This window comes from Pituophis catenifer, unplaced genomic scaffold (genome assembly GCF_029215685.1).
Source record: "Pituophis catenifer annectens isolate HBS135680 unplaced genomic scaffold, rPitCat1.0.hap2 SCAF_1, whole genome shotgun sequence".
NCBI lineage: Eukaryota > Metazoa > Chordata > Lepidosauria > Squamata > Colubridae > Pituophis > Pituophis catenifer.
Genome location: NW_027256881.1, coordinates 273,494,078 through 273,513,351, shown reverse-complemented (window position 1 = coordinate 273,513,351; position 19,274 = coordinate 273,494,078). Strand labels below are relative to the sequence as shown.

The window sequence follows — 19,274 nt, the reverse complement described above, 5'->3', positions numbered from 1 at the left end:
AGAAATTCTCTCAAAGGAGAAGAACACTCCAGAGAAGTTCTCATGAGAGAAGGAAGTACTCTTGCATTTATTTAGCTGCATGGTGCCAGTGTATCTAAATATCTTGCCTTTCTCTGTGCAATATGTCCAGTGACCTCCTGCTTTGTTTCTATTAAATTTCAAAGGCATCAACCAAGAATTTCTCCCATTTGACTTTTCCAGTAGTGATACCAGGAGTCTTATTCATGAAATTGTTGGGAAACGTCTCCTTCCCCTTTAGAAGTTGAAGCACCTTTCCTCATTGGCATGAGGCAGCAGTGGTTTCTCTTCTCTCCGGCCTCCATCTTGGCTCAGCATGAGGCAGGTGAAACCATGAACTTTTCGTTCGTGCTCAGAATCTGCACACCCTTGAGGTATCTGGACATGAAACAGTAGCTCATCTTAAGGGTCAGATCAAATCCCTGGAGGACATCACCCTTGAGCATCAAGTGATTCTTCTGGGTGGGATCCCCTTGGAAAATGTCCAGTTGCCTCTTGAAAAAGCACCTTTGGGACAACCATGACCTGGATGCCTCAGAATCTCCATAGGCCCTTGGAAAATGATTCTGTCATTGGTCAATGTGGCATCAGTGACTTTACAACATATGACTTTACTGCACACATGCTTGGTGGGAAGGTCCATGATTCCCTGGCTCATGCTGGCAAAGTGAAAGGCCAGACCCCAAAGGTTGCTAAGCAAGAAAAGAAGAAGAAGAAAACTGAGTGGGGTGAGAGGCTCAGGCTATACAATCGCCGATTTGTCAACATCGTGCCTGGTTTTGGTAAAAAGAAGGGGTCTAATGCAGTGGTGAAATCCAAATTTTTTTACTATCGGTTCTGTGGGTGTGGCTTGGTGGGCATGGCTTGGTGGGTGTGGCAGGGGAAGAATACTGCAAAATCTCCATTCCCACCCCACTCCAGGGGAAGGATACTGCAAAATCTCCATTCTCACCCCACTCTGGGGCCAGCCAGAAGTGGTATTTGCCAGTTCTCCAAACTACTGAAAATTTCCGCTATTGCTTCTCCAGAACCTGTCAGAACCCAGTCATCTATTCCCAATTTAATATATCATATATTTTCCTGGGGGAAAAAAAAGAAATTGGAGCACCCAGTTTCTCAGCTCAAAAATGTGATGGTCAGTTTCCAAAGCATTACATTTTCCCAGCTCCATCATATGCAACAGTTGGTTGTTTTTCTGTTGAATTATAAGTTTTCTATCATACATGATATAAATTAGGCTTTCCTGCTTGCCTGAATGTGTGTGAATAAACTAAACTAAGAATGGAAAGAATGAAGTGCATATTAGTGCTGTTCCCTAATCTACATGTGCAGCCCTAACCACTTAGAGGGGGCCGAAAGCCCTACTAAGCAGGTATAAAATAAAGTATGAAGGCTATTGCTTAACACATTGTAAGCCGCCCTGAGTTTCCGGAGAAGGGTGGCATATAAATCGAACCAATAAATAAATCGAAACAAATAAATCGAAACAATAAATAATAGGCAAGATCTATAAGGAGATTTTCAACATGCTCATTTGACATGAGTAGAAATCTCAGCACAATAATTTTCTCCTTGTGCTTATTTATTTATTTGTTGAATTTAGATACTGCCCATTACAAAGTGACTCTGTGTAAGTGAACAATTAAAAAACACAAAACATCTAAAAACCATATAAAATACATTAAAAAAAAGAGCCAGACAAAAACAAGAATAAATTAAGATAAAAATTAAAAGATGGGAGGCGGGCCATCAAGGCATCAACCAACCTTTGGGTTGTTGTCTTCTTTTCGATAGCCAGTCAGATTAATATAAACAGGTGTTGTATATATTGAAAATACTTTACTGCATATATAAAGTGAGGTCAGATAGACCTAATTGGTTTATAAGTTCAAAATAGGTTGTTCTGTCTCCCCCGGACTGTATTATGAATCTATTGTATAGGTTTACACTAAATATTAGTTTACTAAGGTATTGTTTATATTCTTTTATGTTTTTTGTTTTGTTGTCTTGTTCTTTCTTCTGTTTGTTTTTTGTCTTCTTTTTAACTATAAATGTAAATAAAGACTTTTTTTAAAAAAAAAAAAACCCAACCTTTGGGTTACGTGCTGCTCAGTGAACTCCAAGTGAGTTGGCAGAGCCTGATTTTCAGACTCCTTCAAAAGGATAGGAGAGTGGAAGCCTGCCTCCCCTCAAGAAGGTTTTCCAGAGGTGGGGACAATGGCACTTGACCCCACCCCATAACTTTCATGGTATGACAACCGCAGCTAATGAAGCCCCTTCTCCTATAAACATTTCTCTGTTGTAAGACATCCTTTAAGAGATGTAATTCATGTCACAGAAAGAAAAGGAGAATGGAATTTAGCAAATCAAATTGTATTAAAAATAATGATAGATTTTTCAAAATCCTGAAAAAACAAATCCTTCCTCTCTGCCCTCCCCCCCCACCCCCTCCACTTTGGAGTTGAAAAGGCAACAATCGTGGCCAAAGAAAACGTATAAAACATTTCCATTTTGGAGATTATTTGTTTCTTCTCTGAGTATCAGATGTCAGCAGCTAATTGCAGGGAAGGATTATTGCTTGCAGATTTTCTGGCTGCCCTGATTGAGAATCCGATAGAAGTTTTGGATTTTCTGTTTAGAAAAGCCTAAAAAATCATAGAGTTGGTAAAGAGCACTTAGGCCACTGAATCCAACCTCCTACTCAGGGCAGGAATCCAACTCTGAAGCATCCCAGACAGATGGATCCCTAGCCTTTAATCAAATGCATCCCAATGAATGTGTTCAGTTCTCTGGATAACTGGTTCTACTGATGAACTATTTGGTTTTCTTTTTTCTATCTTTTAGGACACTAGCCATCCACATTAATTATGTGTCATTTACAAACCTGATTACTGCTTCCTCTCCATATTCATCCAAGGTCCTACCAAATATTGTGGTAATGTAGTCAATCTGTCTCTGATGAAGAACTAGTGATGAGTAAAATTTGACTATGATACTTTGAACAAGAGATGTAGCCACATTGCAAAGCCATTCGGCCACATTTAACTAATTTACTAATCAAAACATCATGATTTAGTTTGTCAAACAAAAAAGTCCGCAGCAATTGTGCAATCTATTAAGGAAGTTGCCCAGTCAAAAATATGAGATAAGGTCAGTCTGGCAAGAATTCTTCATGACAAATCGGCATTTATTTCTATTAATCATCACATTGTTTTTAAGCTCCATCTCTTTAGAATCTGCTTTGAGATCTGTAGTGCTTCCAGTCCTTTTCTACCATTGTGAACACAGTTGTTCTTGTCCAGTTATCTGGTTCTTCATTAGTTCCTTGGGATTTCTCAAAGATGATGCATAAAGCTATGGCCAAACCATCAGCAAGTTCCCTTAATGCTCTTGGATAAAATTCAACTGTCCATAGGCATTTACATTCATTTGAACTGATAAATCTAGACTACTGGTGGATTTTTCCTGGTTCACCCCAGTTTGGGTGAACTGGTAGTGGCGGAGGCGGGAGACTCCCCCCACCCACCCAGACGTCATCAAAAATGCTCTGCGCATATGCAGAAGCTCTGCACGCTCACGAAGCGAGCATGCGCATCCCACACGCTACTGATAGCGAACTGGTAGCACCGGTATTTGAAACCCACTACTGATCTAGACCATGCCTTCATCAGTCTCAAGCTCGAGTTCTTGTTTTTCATAGTTGCCTGGTGAAATGAATATTTTTGTTACATTTGACTAGCTGTGTGTTTTGTTTGTTATCCATCAACATTTTGCTGTTTTCACTGAGCTTCCTACAAACCAAACCAAAGTACCAAGTGAAGCTGCATTCAATCAGCAAGCATTGCAAAATTGCAATAGAATTATGAAACTGTACACAACACACTCAATTACATCAGAGCCTCAAAAACCTGCATTTACTTATTTGTTAAACGGGGAGGGGCTCTATGCAACTTAGCATTTTATATCAGCCCGGCATACAAATGTGTTTTTATAGTCACTGAGAAATACAGAGAAAGGGTACTAGTGAGTATCAGATCCAGTCAAAGTTTGGGTAGGTCATGACTTAATACAGAACAGATTGTCTTTTCTCTAGAATTGAGCAAGCAGACCTTTTCTGGTTTGGAACTTCACAAAAATCTAATCATTATCTATTTTCCAATGATGTTGTGACTCCGATCCCCGAGCCCATTTTATCGGAGGGAGAAGGCTCCGAAAGTGAAGGAGAGGAGTTGGCCAGGCCTCCCTCTCCAGGACCCTCCTCTCTGGCAATGCCTCAGGTGTCTCCCAAAGGAGAAGAGATTGGCCAGGAGCCAGGTATCGCCGAGCAGTTGCAGTCGGACAGTGAAGGAGATAAGTCTTGGCTGGATCCACGCCAGCGTCGGAGAGACAAGCGCAGGCAGCAGAAAAGGAGGCGTGCCAGAGATTAAGCTGAGTCACTGGACCACACCCCACAGGGGATAAAAGGGGGTGTGGTGGCCATTCAGGCTCTGTGACGGACAAAACTAAACAACTAGCGAGTTGCATTGTATCTCTGAAACTACGTTATCTACCTGCCTTGGATTTAATATGGACTGGACTTGACAATTCTGTGGCTTTGTGTATTTGTTTTGGTTTATCTGACGGAGGAGGAACACCTCCCTCTGTGAGTAAAGTTCTTGGCAAGCAGCTACTGGGTTGCTGCCAATCCTGTTATCGAAGGAATTTATTATCTGCAAGCTTTATTTAAGCCCTGGCTGACTGTTTGTGTGCGTGTGTGAGACGGGGACAGAACAAATGAGTCCTGTGCACTGCAAAGGGCCCCAAGCTGTTCAAAAGTGATTAATATTTATTTAAATACAATGGCGGGAAAGAGAGGGACTAGAAATAGCAAACTGAGCCAGATTGGAATATCTCCCAGTAACCTTCTGTGGATCTGATTAATTATGTGCCATTAAGGTGTTTTTGACTCCTAGTGACCATATGCAGGTAGTCCTCGACCTACAAACATTCATTTAGTGACCATTTGAAGTTACAATGGCACTGAAAAAAGTGACTTATGACCGTTTTTCACACTTACAACCATTGCAGCATCCCTGTAAAGCAGGGTTCAGCAACCTTTTGGACCTCAGGGACCACTAAATTCATAATTTTAAATCCCACAGACCATTAATATGATTTGCCTAATGACCAACTGGGTGGGCGTGCGTAGGTGGTCATGTGACTGGGTGGATGTGGCCAACTTGATGTCACTCACATCAGCCTCTACTCACCCCTCCCTTCCCAGTCACTCCTCGCCTCCCCGCCCGGGCTCCTTAGGGCTCCAACAGGAAGCAGTTGTTGGAGCTAAGCAGCACCATGAGAAAGAGTTGGCAAAACAACTCAGTTCAAATTGGATCTGACCAAGAAGGAGGCTCAGTAGAAGCACCTCACTGAGGACTATGAGCATAGGCTTTCCAAGCAGAAGGAAGACCTGCGGGAGTGCAAGGTCAGGTACAGGCACCTGGAGCCTCAGCATGCTGAGATGGTCAGTTTGAGGCCATGATGCAGTCCCACTGGAACAAGGTCCTCCGGCTCTTTGCCACCAGCAGCACTTCCCTCTAGCCTTCGCCCAAAGCCCCGCACCAGGAGGCTGAAGGAGACCCCAAGTTGGAATTTCTGTCCCCCTCTGACCCACACAAAAAGACCCCGAAGGGGGAGATTCTCTGCAGCAACACAAATGCTCATTGCACGTATCTGTCCCAGGGACCATAGTTTGAGGACCCCTGATTTAGTGCAATATAAAAAATGCAAATAAATTTTCTGTGGACCACCAGTGGTCCACAGACCACCAGTTAGTGACTACTGTTGTAAAGCATGGTGTGGACAGTCTATACCAGTGGTGAAATCCAATTTTTTTTACTATCGGTTCTGTGGGCGTGGCTTGGTAGGCGTGGTGTGGCTTGGTAGGCGTGGCAGGGGAAGAATACTGCAAAATCTCCATTCCCACCCCACTCTGGAGCCACCCAAAGGTGGCATTTTCCAGTTCTCCAAACTACTCAAAATTTCTGCTACTGGTTCTCCAGAACCTGTCAGAACTTGCTGGATTTCACCCCTGGTCTATACCCATCCATTAGGCCTATGGAAGTGGGTCGCAAAATCTGGAAGATATCAAAGTGGGAGTGACTATATGAAACAAAAACAATCACACTCTTTGCTTCCATCTAGTGGTGACTCATATTTTTGTTGTCCAGGAAGGGTAGTCAGGACAATACAGTTTCACCTGTCTGCCAAGTAGGCTGTATGGCTAGAGTGGAATTGGATTTTATGAATAGAAATGGCATGTGATGAGCCGAGATGGCACAGTGGTTAGAGTGCAGTACTGCAGCTACTTCAGCTGACTGCTAGTTCAGCAGATCAGCAGATCAAATCTCATCGGCTCAAGGTTGACTCAGCCTTCCATCCTTTCAAGGTGGGTAAAATGAGGACCCAGATTGTTGGGGGCAATATGCTATTTAGTATACTGTCTTTGATGTAAGCCGCCCAGAGTCCTCGGAGAGTGGGCGGTATAGAAATATGAATAATAAAATAAAATAAAATAAAATAAAATAATTATGTCTTCCTAGAAATGAAGAATTATTTTGTGAACTTATTGTGTATTACAGCCTCTTCATCATCACCATCTTTCTTCAATTTATGTAATTAGTATAATTAGCTGACAATGCAGCACAGATACCTTGATATTTGATGGATTGATATTTTTTGGAATGGTGGCTTTGCAGATCTGTATTGTAAGGATTCTTTTCTGCAAGTAATACTGACTATGGCTTAGCCATTGAAAGCATCAGAGCAGGTTTTTGGTTCGTTAACAGATGGACATAAAAAGAATATTTTCTTCCTTCCTTTTTCACATTCCATGCCAAAATGCAGCTAACACATTATGAGCCACTATTTTGTTGAGCTATATTTTGTCAAAAATGTTGTTGATTCTATGTTAAAACAATCCAACAATCTATTTCCCCTAATTTTTACTGTATTTCCCAATTTATGAAAGATACAAAGAGACCAACCAACAGAGATGTCCACAGGATATGGTAGAGGACTAGAGGTCAACCCTACAAGGTAGATCAAATCAAGAAACAGACACTGCATAGACCTAAATCTACTTTTATTAGAATGGCTAATGTAAAGCCTGACTAGGGGCTCAGTGGCTAAGACACTGAGCTTGTCAATCAGAAAGCTCGGCAGTTCAGCGGTTCAAATCCTTAGTACAGGTCTCCTGCGTGAGCAGGGGGTTGGACTAGATGACCTCCGAAGGTCCCTTCCAACTCTGTTATTGTTACTGTAAAGCTGGAATGTGCTTCCCCTCCTCTCTTTTTATCTTCATGAGAAGTAAAAGGGAGCATGTTTTTGGCATTTTAGTGAATCTCTTTCTTCATATGGGCTTGAATCACGTTTATCTATTCATTGCCTTGTAATGGATCTTCTGTCTTTCCATCAAGGCCATCTTCTATACTCTGCATATTTTTGTCAAATATATTTAGAGGTTAGCTTTAATCCTAAATACAGCCAGATTGTCAAGGTTCCAAGTAACATCCCCAATGAAAGAAAACTCCAAGCCTTGAATTTCCTCAAAGTTACATTTTATTAGAGATGTCATATTGACACATCTGGGAAAATCTGAATCTGAAAGTTTCCAGGTTTTCCCCACCCAAAGAAAAGTTCAAGTCCCTGCCCAACACTCACAAGTCCATCACATAATCCAATCAAAGAACCCTCAAAACTGGAAATGCCTCCCAGGTCCAGCCTCCCAGATGCAGGGCAAGATGGCCTTGATTTTCTGAGAAGGGAATATTATTATGACTATATATCATCCATGCTCCATACAACCCCCCCTCCCAATTTCCCACAGCAGTAAATGTGGCAGGCCTGAAGGCCCAATGCAAAAGATGGCTTCCAGGTCTGACACAGATTTTGCATAGGATTACTTCAATGGGGAGTCATGTTCTGAATTTAAGTAATCTTCTTTTGCCTGAAATTAAGGAGAGTTCCTTTCCCAGGACTTTTCTAGATGGTCCATCTCAATGGTTGTTTCAGTTTTCATGGCAGAATAAAAAATAAACAGAAATAGGTCAGAGGTTGTTTCTCTTTGCAGAAACCCTTTCTATGATCATATACATTTTGATCACCCGCACCTCTGGCTTGGGAGGGGGGAGGAAAAAAAGGGGGCAAATGGAACAGGAAGAGATAGTCTTCCAAATTCCTTCCCAACAGTCTGTAAATATGGCAACTCATCAGAAATCCATCTGCCTCTGATCATGTCCTTACAGCAAACAATGGAGAATTTACTGACTGGGAGAAGGGATAGCTGGTTTGTTTGTGTCATGGGAACAGAACTTGTGATGAATGTGTGTGAAATTTCCTTTTTCATCTGGTTTCAATCCAGTTTTGAGTCTGTGTGAGGGAATGGAGTCGATGAGATTTGCTAAATTTGATTACTGCTGCTTAGGAAAACAGGAATGTTGCTCTTGCTTGTGGCCACTGCTATATTTCCAATGGGGACACTCTAATTACTTAAGAGCACAAAATATGCATGTCTGAAGAATGAGTATGTGTAGAAGTAAAATGGGGGTTCAATATCCAATTTGTATGTGTATCACTTAGAAAAATCCATCCATATCTAGTCAGGTCAAGGTCCTGCTCTATTTTTGCTTAAATGTTGCACATCTCCTGGCCTTTATCCCCTAAGCTAGTATTTTCCTCCTTTCCTCTTTTTTTTTCAAACTAGATTTTTTTTTTTTAATTTGATTTATATGCCGCCCTTCTCCGGAGACTCAGGGCAGCTTACAATGTGCTAAGCAATAGCCTTCATCCTTTTGTATATTTATACAAAGTCAGCTTATTGCCCCCACAACTGGGTCCTCAATTTACCTACCTTAGAAAGGATGGAAGGCTGAGTCAACCTTGAGCCTGGCGATTATTTGACTTGTGCATCCTCCATTGATTTGTGTATCAACACCAAAGACTTGTCTTTTAATCCATCTATTTTTCTTCCCTGACTAGTGAAATGAAATGCCAGTTCTTGCAGGACATTAGTTCAATAAAACAAAACTGTCTTAATGCTTCATAAAAATGAACAACATATGGCAATTCTAGATATAAACTGTATCCTATGTACACTTACTGGGGAACCTAGTGCGTCTTGGTTCTATATTAATTTCCTATATTAAATATATTTAATATTTCCTATATTAAAGTATAACAACAGGTAGACATTTCTAAATGATAATGTCAGTGTTATGGAGGGTAAGATGATTGTGACTATTAGTCCTGATGGTTTTGTCACTATTGATAGATAAGGAAGGTCGAAAAGAATGAGATTTCTCAGCAATTTCATGGAAAACTCAGGAGAAGGTGTTATTATTCTCTTGTCTTGGTTGGGAGTATCTCATAGGCATCTTGCTGGTCACTGAGGAAACAGAAGAATGAACTATTAGGGTTTTGTTGTCTATCCAACACAGCTCTTAAGATCTTATATCCACATTGCAAAAGGCTAAAGTTTAAGCAAATTAAGAATGGATTGATTTGTTTCAAGTCCAAAAAGCATTTTTTATTACTGCATCATTATCATTAGTTTTTCACTCCAAATTATTCCCTAAACACTGCAATTACTACATTACCTCGAATGCGAGTCTTTGGGGAATAAAAAAACATGTGGTTTTTGTTACAATTCTAGTTGCAAGCCAGGCTATAAGCTGAAATGAATCAAAGAAAACAATAAGAGAGAAGAACAAAGAGACTGGTGGGGCTATACTGTTTATTTATTTAATATTTTAATGGTATGTAAAAAGGAAATCCTCCGCCAAAGACTAATGTACTAAATCAAATGAATGTTATACATCCCTGCATATAATATTATTCGGTTAAATTATTAATATCTAACTTGGTTTTCTTAACAATGAAAAATCAGAAATTAAGCATATGAACTGGTATATCCATCCTAATTGCTAAAGAGTTCCCCTAGTGAGACTCCCAAGAGTGAAATGCTTGTTCAAATGTTGAATGAGAGAAGAGTTCCTTGGCCATTATATAATTGATGAAGAACAGGTCTTTTCGATTTAGAATTAGGTGGTCTTTATGTACTAAATATGTATTGTTTTATATAAAGTTTTTTTTAATGTTGGGGCATTTGTAAATATTTAACATTCCAGCACGTGTTTAGCTGTCCAAAGTTTGTTTTCTTTTAAACTGAAGATTCCACACTTTTTTGGCAAATGATACTTATCCAGTTGTTGTTGTTAGTTGCAAAGTCATGTCCTACCCATTGCGACCCCATGGACAACGTTCCTCCAGGCCTTCCTGTCCTCTACCATCCTCTGTAGTCCATTTAAGCTCACACCTACTGCTTCAGTAACTCCATCCAGCCACCTCGTTCTCTGTCGTCCCCTTCTTCTTTTGCCCTCAATCTTTCCCAGCATTAGGCTCTTCTCCAGTGAGTCCTTCCTTCTCATTAGGTGGCCAAAGTATTTGAGTCTTCAGGATCTGGCCTTCTAAGGACCAGTCAGGGTTGATCTCCTCTAGGACTGACCGGTTTAATTACCTTGCAGTCCAAGGGACTCGCAGGAGTCTTCTCCAGCACCACAGCCTCAATTCTTTGGTGCTCAGCCTTTCTTATGGTCCAACTTTCGATACTTATCTTACAACTCCTCTAATAACAAACCTGTCAGCCCCACCAGGTAGATCAGACCAGGAATTAATTCCGCAGGAAGACTAAAACTGGTTTTATTGAGATTGGCTATAATAACAGAATTTTTGCACATCTGATTGTGTTCTACCTCTTCTTGCTCCTCCTTAAGTCTATGAGAATTAGGGAGGTGTCTATCTGAGCTGCTTCAAAGTACTTCCTGCTTGTTTGGGATTTAAGCTATGGTTTTCCTCTCACCACTTTGGTAAAACATCTTGCCTATCTCTATCAAGGTGATCTCCATTATTCTCTACAAAACTTCATCAATGGGTCTAATTAATTGATTGATCTAAGGTATGAATGCCACAGACTGCTTTGTCTATGGAGATTCTCAGTCATCCAGGTTATGGTGTCTGAAAGGTGCTTTTTTTCAGGAGGCAACTTGATTTTCTTGTTTTTCTTTGAAGATGTTTTGCTTCTCATCCAAGAATTGCTTCTCATCCAAGAATCCCAAATCCAGTTTGAGATGTAAACAAGACAGACTCATCCCCAACAGAGGCTGCGCCTCTCTTCAACAGTGAAGGGACATAGGGCAGAAAACATCCTGTAGCCAAGAAGCTTCACACACATTTGCGCTACTCAGCTGATCCTGAGGACATGGATAAACCTTCAAGTGACCTGAATGACTCTCCAAAAGAATGCAAATGACCAGCTGTCTGCAAAGAATGTAAATCTTTCCATTCACCATCATTCAGTCAGAGCTGAAGAAGCTTCTTGGATGAGAAGCAAAGTGTCTTTAAAGAAAAACAAGAAAGTCCAGTTGCCTCCTGAAAAAAAAGCACCTTTGGCACAGACTGCTTTATTTCTCTGCCCTGGTTATGATTGTTTGCTATTTTCAAGCTTAGATTCCCCCGTAATGTTAACTTACTTGATCATCAGGATCATGGCACAATTGGTACAGTACAACAGCAATACAGATATTCCTCAACTTCGTTTAGCAATTGTTTGAAGTTACGATGGCACTGAAAAAAGTGACTTATGACCGGTACTCACATTTACAACCATTCCAGTGTCCCCATAGTCATGTGATTGTGATTCAGGTTCTGGGAAACTGACATGTATTTATGATAGTTGCAGCATCCCAGGGTCACGTGATTGCCATTTGCAACCTTCCCAGGGGCCTTCCAAACAAACAAAGTCAATGGGGGAAACTGGTTTCACTTAACAACCATGTGGTTTGCTTAATGACTATGGCAAAACTGCTATAAAATCAAGCATGGTCATGTGATGACTCACTTAATAGCCGCTTCACTTAGCAACATAAATTCTGATCCCAACTGTGGTTGTGATTAAGGACTATTTGTATATACTAGAGAGAAATAATGCATGCATGCTTATGTATGTATGTATGTATGTATGGAGAGAGAGAGAGAGAGAGAGAGAGAGAGAGAGAGAGAGAGAGAGAGAGAGAGAGAGAGAGAGAGAATTGGACTTGTTATTTTTTGCCTAGTAAAGGGCACCAAATATAAATCCCCAAATGGAAACTTTAGATTTTATCCTTGCTTTAGCTTGGTGTTTTCCAACTTCCAAATATGTAAACATGAACTCCAGTATTCTCAGCAGTAGTCATGCTGGCTGGGAAATTCTGAGGGTTTGAGTCTGCACACTGGGAAGTTGTTCACCTTGGGAGACACTGGTCTAACTCATGGGAACAGAATTGCAGAAACAGAAACAAGAACAGGTAAATATGTAAAGGCATGAAAGTTATATTCTGTAAACTGCCTTGAGTCGCCATGCGCGAATAGGTGGCAATATAAATTCCATAAACAAACAAACGAAAAGTTACTGAGCAGGGTACCAACAAATGTTCCCAGTAAACATTATTACTTTCAGGAAAATCTTATGTTTAAAGGATTACAAATAAATCAGAATAAGTATTTGAATTAGTATGATTCCCTTTTAAAGCTCTGGACTATGTACAATTGGTATGCTCAAGGATATTGATTTTTCACGTGTCTCTGGCACAGAATGCCATTTAAATGTTTTTCCCTTCTGTTACACATAATAAGAAGGAATTAATGAAAATAATTATTAGAAGCATCTGGAGCTGCTTTAGGGGTTCCTCGACTGGCTTCTCACTTTCATGTGAAACAATTATGTTGCGTTACCGAACATAAGCCCTAGAAAGCGTTATCAAACTCAAAAGACAGTTTCAAGCCCCCTCCAGATGCCTTTTCTTTATGGCTTTTTCTCTCCCACTTACCCGATCATGATTGAAAGAATGTGGATATTATTAACTGACCTTCTCTGACCTCTCCAGCATTTCTCTGAAATCAAAGCTAAATCAGTAAATATGAGGCAGAAATTCAGACAAGAAAACGTAGGTCACTGCAGGAGGATTGCCTTACGGAGCTAGAAAGGAATGTCGGAGGAATAACCCACTATGGAGTGAAACTATCATCTGGGCTTCAAAAATACAGTTGACCACTAGATGATAAGAAAGGAGTGCAGAAAACTCTAGCGCATTGTTGCCATCTAGTGGAAATCTGGATTTTTGTACCGAAAGGTACCGTGTTTCCCCAAAAATAAGACCCTGTCTTATATTTTTTTGAACCCCGAAATAAGCGCTTGGCCTTATTTTCAGGGAGGGCTTATTTTCGGGGGGAGGCTTATTTTAGCATATGCGCTCAAAAGCACGATTGGTCTTATTATCAGGGGATGTCTTATTTTTGGGGAAACAGGGTATTATAAAGAAAAGTAAACCGGTGCTGCTCTAAGATTAATAATAAGTTTCATATCTTCGGTCATCATTGTCAACTCCTATCTTGAAGTTGTAGTTTAATTTCAAGGGCTTAGATACCACTTTGGACAGATAACACTGTTACTTCTTTGTTTATTAAGTTCATATTAAATTTATTAAATTTATAATGGAGAGATATTGCTTCAAAACTGTGCAGTGAAATTATTCTTATATCAAGCCTAATATGACAACAATTTTCAATGGGATGTATACCCATTATAATGGATTTGGAGAAATAATAGGAAAAATTAAAGCTTAAAGTGTAACATCCTAGATACAAAAAGCAAACCTATTCATACTTAGTAGGTGTAAAAGAGACCGCTAAGGATTCCGCTAACTATGATTTGGGTATCTAACTTCCACCAACTTTTCCTCCCAAATAGATGCAAGTAACTGGCATTACACTGTTTCTGAAAGGAAGGTACAATATGCCACAGCCTGGCATATTCTGAAGTATTTTATATAATTTTATTGAACATTTTAATTAAAAAGATAAAATACAAACTAAAAAAAAGGAAAAAATAGAAAGTGCAGAAAAGAATGTAGTAAAATAAACAGAAATATATGGACACAATTCGCCCCTTCATAACAACAAGCATAAGCAATTTATACATTTATATTTTAAAAGCCTGTCAAGCAGAAATATGCATGTTTGTATATCCCACACAAAATGAAGTTCCTATGGATTAAAATAGGTTTTTGTGGCAATTACCGTAAAAACTATATAAATATACCCATGTTTCTGCATTTATAGAGATGCAGAGGACATAAAGGTTCATAAAATATTCTACGAATTTTTAAATCCATAAAAAGATCCTCTTAGCCAGGATACTCCATGCATTGCCAAAAAGTGGCCTAGATCTTTTTTGAGATCTGCACATCTCTGTTTATAGCTTCATGCTTGAATTAGGGTGCTGTGAATCCATTATATAGTATTTGAGTCACAACAGATTAACCACAAGCTTTTTGCATATGGCTGCGTGCATGCTGAAAGGTCTTTGTTGCACAACGACAGAAAATAATATGCCTGAAAGATTCATCATGAGTGTGAGTGTATAAACATGCTAAATGCAATCCAAATGCTTCTGTCAAAATTGGTAGTTTATGCTTCAGACAAGCTACTGCTTACCCTTCGTGTAAAAACCTGATGGCTGTAACTGTACCCTTCATCACTGGAGGCGTAACCCAGCAAGATGGTGCCTGAGTTTGGATCTGTATTGACTGACAGCCTGTTTGCCTATTGTGGTCAGTGTATTTCTAGCGGGAGCCACAAAGTACAGCTAAAGATGATGCCCAGCAGGCATTGACTTGATGAAAAACCTATGTCATCATTGACTTTCAATCATAAAATGAGACAACAAATTAGTCAAATTATACATGAGGGAAGGCAAGAAAACATTGTGACAGTGACAAATGCCATTGCATCTCCAGTCCCACCCATTGCCCACAAAGAAATATAGCCCGAGCAGAAGGAAAGGGTCCCATTCTCTGATTGACCTATATTTGAGCATCATGCATAAAGCAGTGCCTAAAACAGTTTGCAGCAGTGTTGAAATTTATTTTTTTTTACTACCGGTTCTGTGGGCGTGGCTTGGTGGGTGTGGTGTGGCTTGTTGGGCATGGCTTTGTGGGCCTGGCCACTCCACTCTGGGACCAGCCAGAGGTGGTATTTGCTGGTTCTCCGAACTACTCAAAATTTCCACTACTGGTTCTCCAGAACCTGTCAGAACCTCTGGATTTCACTCTTGGTTTGCAGAATTAAGGGTAAAATCTCTCTCAAGCTCTTCTAGACGCTATATAGACCCACCCACACTGTTTTCTCAGCAGCAACACTGGTGATTTGCTATTGCCACCTTATATATTTTTTCATCTTCCCAATTTAAGCTAATGAAGTAAGATTTCCTTGTAGTGTCCCATCCATTTATCAACCCAGTCTGATTCTGCTTTGTTCTCTTAAGATAAGGTAAGTTCCAATATGCATGGTGACAAGTGGGGGGCTAACATTTCCTTACCATCCTCTAGTGAAGGGTACATTTCCAGAAACTCCTTATAGATCCATTTAAAAAAAAATGGAAAATGGCAAAATAAAAAAATGGCAGTTTTTTTTAATGAATCTCTGTTTTAGCTTGGCAGCTTAAAAATGTGTGGATTTCAACTCCCAAAATTCTTCAGTCAGCATAGGATTTCTGGGAGTTGAAGCCCACTCATTTTAAAGTCACCAAGTTTGGAAAACACTGCTATAAATGATATTTGTTATATAGAAAATTAGTATGCAACTCCCACTTTAGCATAGACATTGGCCCTGAGTATAGGATTTGATTCTCTTTAGAGATTTCTCATTCTGCTCCAATAGCATTTATAGCATTTTATTTGCCAAATTTCCCCCTGCACTGGTAGCTAAGTTGAATTCCCTCCTGCTTAGAACATCCAATAAGAAAGAAAGAAAGAATATCCAGCCTCTAGCGGTGCATTTTTTCGATCTTTACCTGTATCATTAGGGAACAACCTATGTACATATAAACAGTACAATTCACATTCGTTAAGAGCTTTCAACAACATGAAACTATTGATTTCAGTGGCTATGAATCAGGGAAGCAGGCTCTGTGTTAACTGTGGTGACTCACACAATAGACTGAGCAGTCTTCTTAGAGGAGAAGCATATTTCTTTTTTTTTTAATAATTTTTTTATTAAGGTTTTAAGTTAAATAAAAACACAAAACAAAAATACATACAAACATGGGTACATTAAGACAATACCAAAAAACAAAACAAAACACCAGACTAACATTAACTCAGTCCACTGACTGACTTCTGAAAGCTGTTGCATCGGTGGTTGTTTTCTATTTTGTCTATTCTTATCTATACATATCTATTTTAAATGTTTACTTATTTAGACATTTATACATATCCAATTTCTAATAACCTGTCAGGGTTCCAAGTAACACCCCCACCCCCCACCACCCCACGAAAGAAGACTCTGAGGCTAAATGTTTCTCAAAGTTCCATTTTATTAGAGATGTCATATTGGCACATCTGGGAAAACCTGAATCTGAAAACTTCCATAACCAGTATGTACTACACCAGAATGTAAAAACTTCCATAACCAGTATGTACTACACCAAAAGAAAGTTCTCTCCTCTTTGCAAATGTCTGCATAAAGACTTGTTTCATCTGTCAAGCCCCGACTGGCTTGCCATACCTGGGGGGGAAGGCAGAAACAGCCGCAGTGACAGGAACAGCCACGCGGTGCACTGATGACCCGGGGCAGTGACGAGGAGCTCGGCTGGGACAGTGTCAGCTCTGGCTGCAGCGTACGCAGCAGCGAGAGAGGCAATGGTGGCATTCTCCCCTGCACAGCCAACTGGTGGCTTTCCGGAACCTAGCTGGCTGGTACCAGTTACAACAGTGTGTGGGGCAAAGTGGTCGGAAACTGTTCAGAGGCCAGAGCACCAGATGGTGAACTGCTAATGCGGAACTGAATGCCAACGCTTGGTGCTGGTTGAGTGGTTGGGACCATGGGGACTTTGCAATGGACTGCTCATTTGTGCCAGGCCTCAGGCTTGAATAAACCTGTATCAAATGGTTCCAGAGCTTGTTTGTTGCTGCATTCGCAAGGCCTGGGGATTTGGACAAGCGAGATCGTCATTCACCAGTTGGCAACTTGATCCCTCTTTCAAAAGGTGGACTTCTGGGCTTCCAAGCTTCAGTTCATGCCTACTGAGTTGAGAGGGTGACCAACTTCTAGTTTCACACTGTCCAAACTGCCAATAGATACTCTGGAATTCTTTGTTTGAAGTTTGAAGTTTATTAGATTTCTATACCGCCCTTCTCCCGAAGGACTCAGGGCGGTGTACAGCCATATTAAAACACATAGATTTATAAAATTTAAAACCAATTAAAATCGAATATATAAAATTTGGCCCGCGAATTAAAACACTCATATACCCATTATAAAATTCGTACTAGGCCAGTCCGGCTTGCTGGAACAAAAGGGTCTTGAGGGCGCGGCAAAAAGTACGCAGGTCGGGCTAAGATGAAGCTCTAGGGGCAGCTCATTCCAGAGGGCTGGTACCCCCACAGAGAAGGCTCTCCCCCTGGGTGTCACCAGTCGGCATTTTTTGGCCGACGGCACCCTGAGGAGCCCCTCTCTGTGGGAGCGTATTGGCTGGTGGGAGGTTGTTGATGGCAGAAGGCGGTCTCGTATATACCCCGTTCCTAAGCCATGGAGCACTTTAAAGGTGGTAACCAACACCTTGAATCGCACCCGGAAGACCACCGGGAGCCAGTGCAGCTCGCACAGGAGGGGTGTTACGTGGGTGCGCCGAGTCGCACCCATAACCACCCACATGGCCGCATTCTGTACCAGTTGGAGCCTCCGAGTGCTCTTTGGAGTGCTCTTTGTATCCTGAGTCTTCTTGTCTTCAGTTTTGAGTAACCTATCATATTCTCACTAAGTTCCTGACAACCTTCTTTTCTTCTTTCCCTGTTTGTCTCTTATGCCTTGTCACAAGTTGGGGTTTATCTTATGTTTCTGAGCAAAATTTGTACTACTTTCTCCAAAGTATTCCCCCCTCATCTACCTTATGCCCCTCTTTTACAACCTGACCTACTCAAAGGTAGTTAAACCATAATCTGCAGTTATCAAGTTTAGGAATAACAGATTATCTCTTCCCGAAAACTGTTATGCCTATTTATCTACCATTTCCGAGGACCTGTTTCTCCACATCCTGCTATTTAGCACAAAAACATTAACCTTTTCCATCTTGCACCAATTTCACTGTATCCATTGGGCTGCATATGTATGTCTAATAAGGAAGGCATATGAACAGATGTAAGATTAAAACGGAGATGATTTTTCTAGCATCAAATTGGTTTGCTTTACAAAAAAGCAAAATTCACTAAATCCCTGCTTATGTTTGAACGTTCCAAATTTAGTCAAGCTAGAAACTCGCTCTGAAAGTGCCAAAATATACAATGGTTTTGTGAATCCAAAAGATATACAAGCATTGTGAATTAGGAGATTTCTATGTAATCATATTTATGTCACCAGTATTATAAATAGATGTGCTTTTGGAATGCTTTCATTTTTTTTTCTTTCACACCAGCTACCTTTATAATTTAAATTCTCCCATGCCAGACCCAGGCCATCTTTCATAAACTGATCTGGCTTATGTTAATATAAATGCATGAACATATCTCAGTCACTACATAGTTTTTAATCTACAAGCCTCAGTTTGCTGAGAATTATTAGGCTGAACAAATGGATAAGTATGAGAATTAACGACAGCACCAAGCTTCAAAGCAAAAGTGCAGAAACTCATGACTCAATCTCCCTTCATTCTTTGTTGAGTTGGAAAGAAAATGTCCCTTGAATGTAAGATTGCTTAATATGAGCTTATTTTGATTCTTTAATAGAAACTGCTGACCTCATCACTGGGGACCATTTGTCTTGTTCCAAAATTACCTGGCAAAAGGGTCAGGAGAACCCATGAAGCTCCAGCTGCTTTTATGAGCATTTAAGGCTGCATCTACATCTGTAGAGAAATGTATTGTCTGTAATTGTGCCCACCAGGCACAATGTATTGTCTGTAAAATGTGCCCACCAGGCTTCCGCGCATTCCATCAGCCGAGGTCACAAGGGAGGGGCGGGGGAGTAGCGGTTATTATTAGAGAAGGCCTTAGGCCCAGGGAGACCACTGTACCTCAGACAGCTGGTTGTGAGTCCCTCCTTGTGAAGTGGGGCCATGGGGTTCAGATGGGCTTGCTGATCACGTACCTGGCTCCCTGCCGCGTGGCAGCAACCCTGCCTGAGCTACT

At 40.6% G+C, this 19,274-nt stretch overlaps 1 protein-coding gene across 1 annotated transcript in view; it reads left to right on the top strand.

The window, feature by feature from the left end:
• Positions 1–350: 350 nt before the first annotated feature.
• LOC139311204 (ubiquitin-like FUBI-ribosomal protein eS30 fusion protein) overlaps positions 351–19,274 on the top strand; it is a gene marked incomplete at its 5' end in the record, with an annotated part of 33,019 nt that continues 14,095 nt past the window's right edge. The window contains 2 exons of the mRNA XM_070935592.1: positions 351–505; positions 568–857. Of these exons, the coding sequence (XP_070791693.1) occupies positions 351–505; positions 568–857 (445 nt within the window). The remainder of the gene's footprint in view (positions 506–567; positions 858–19,274) is intronic.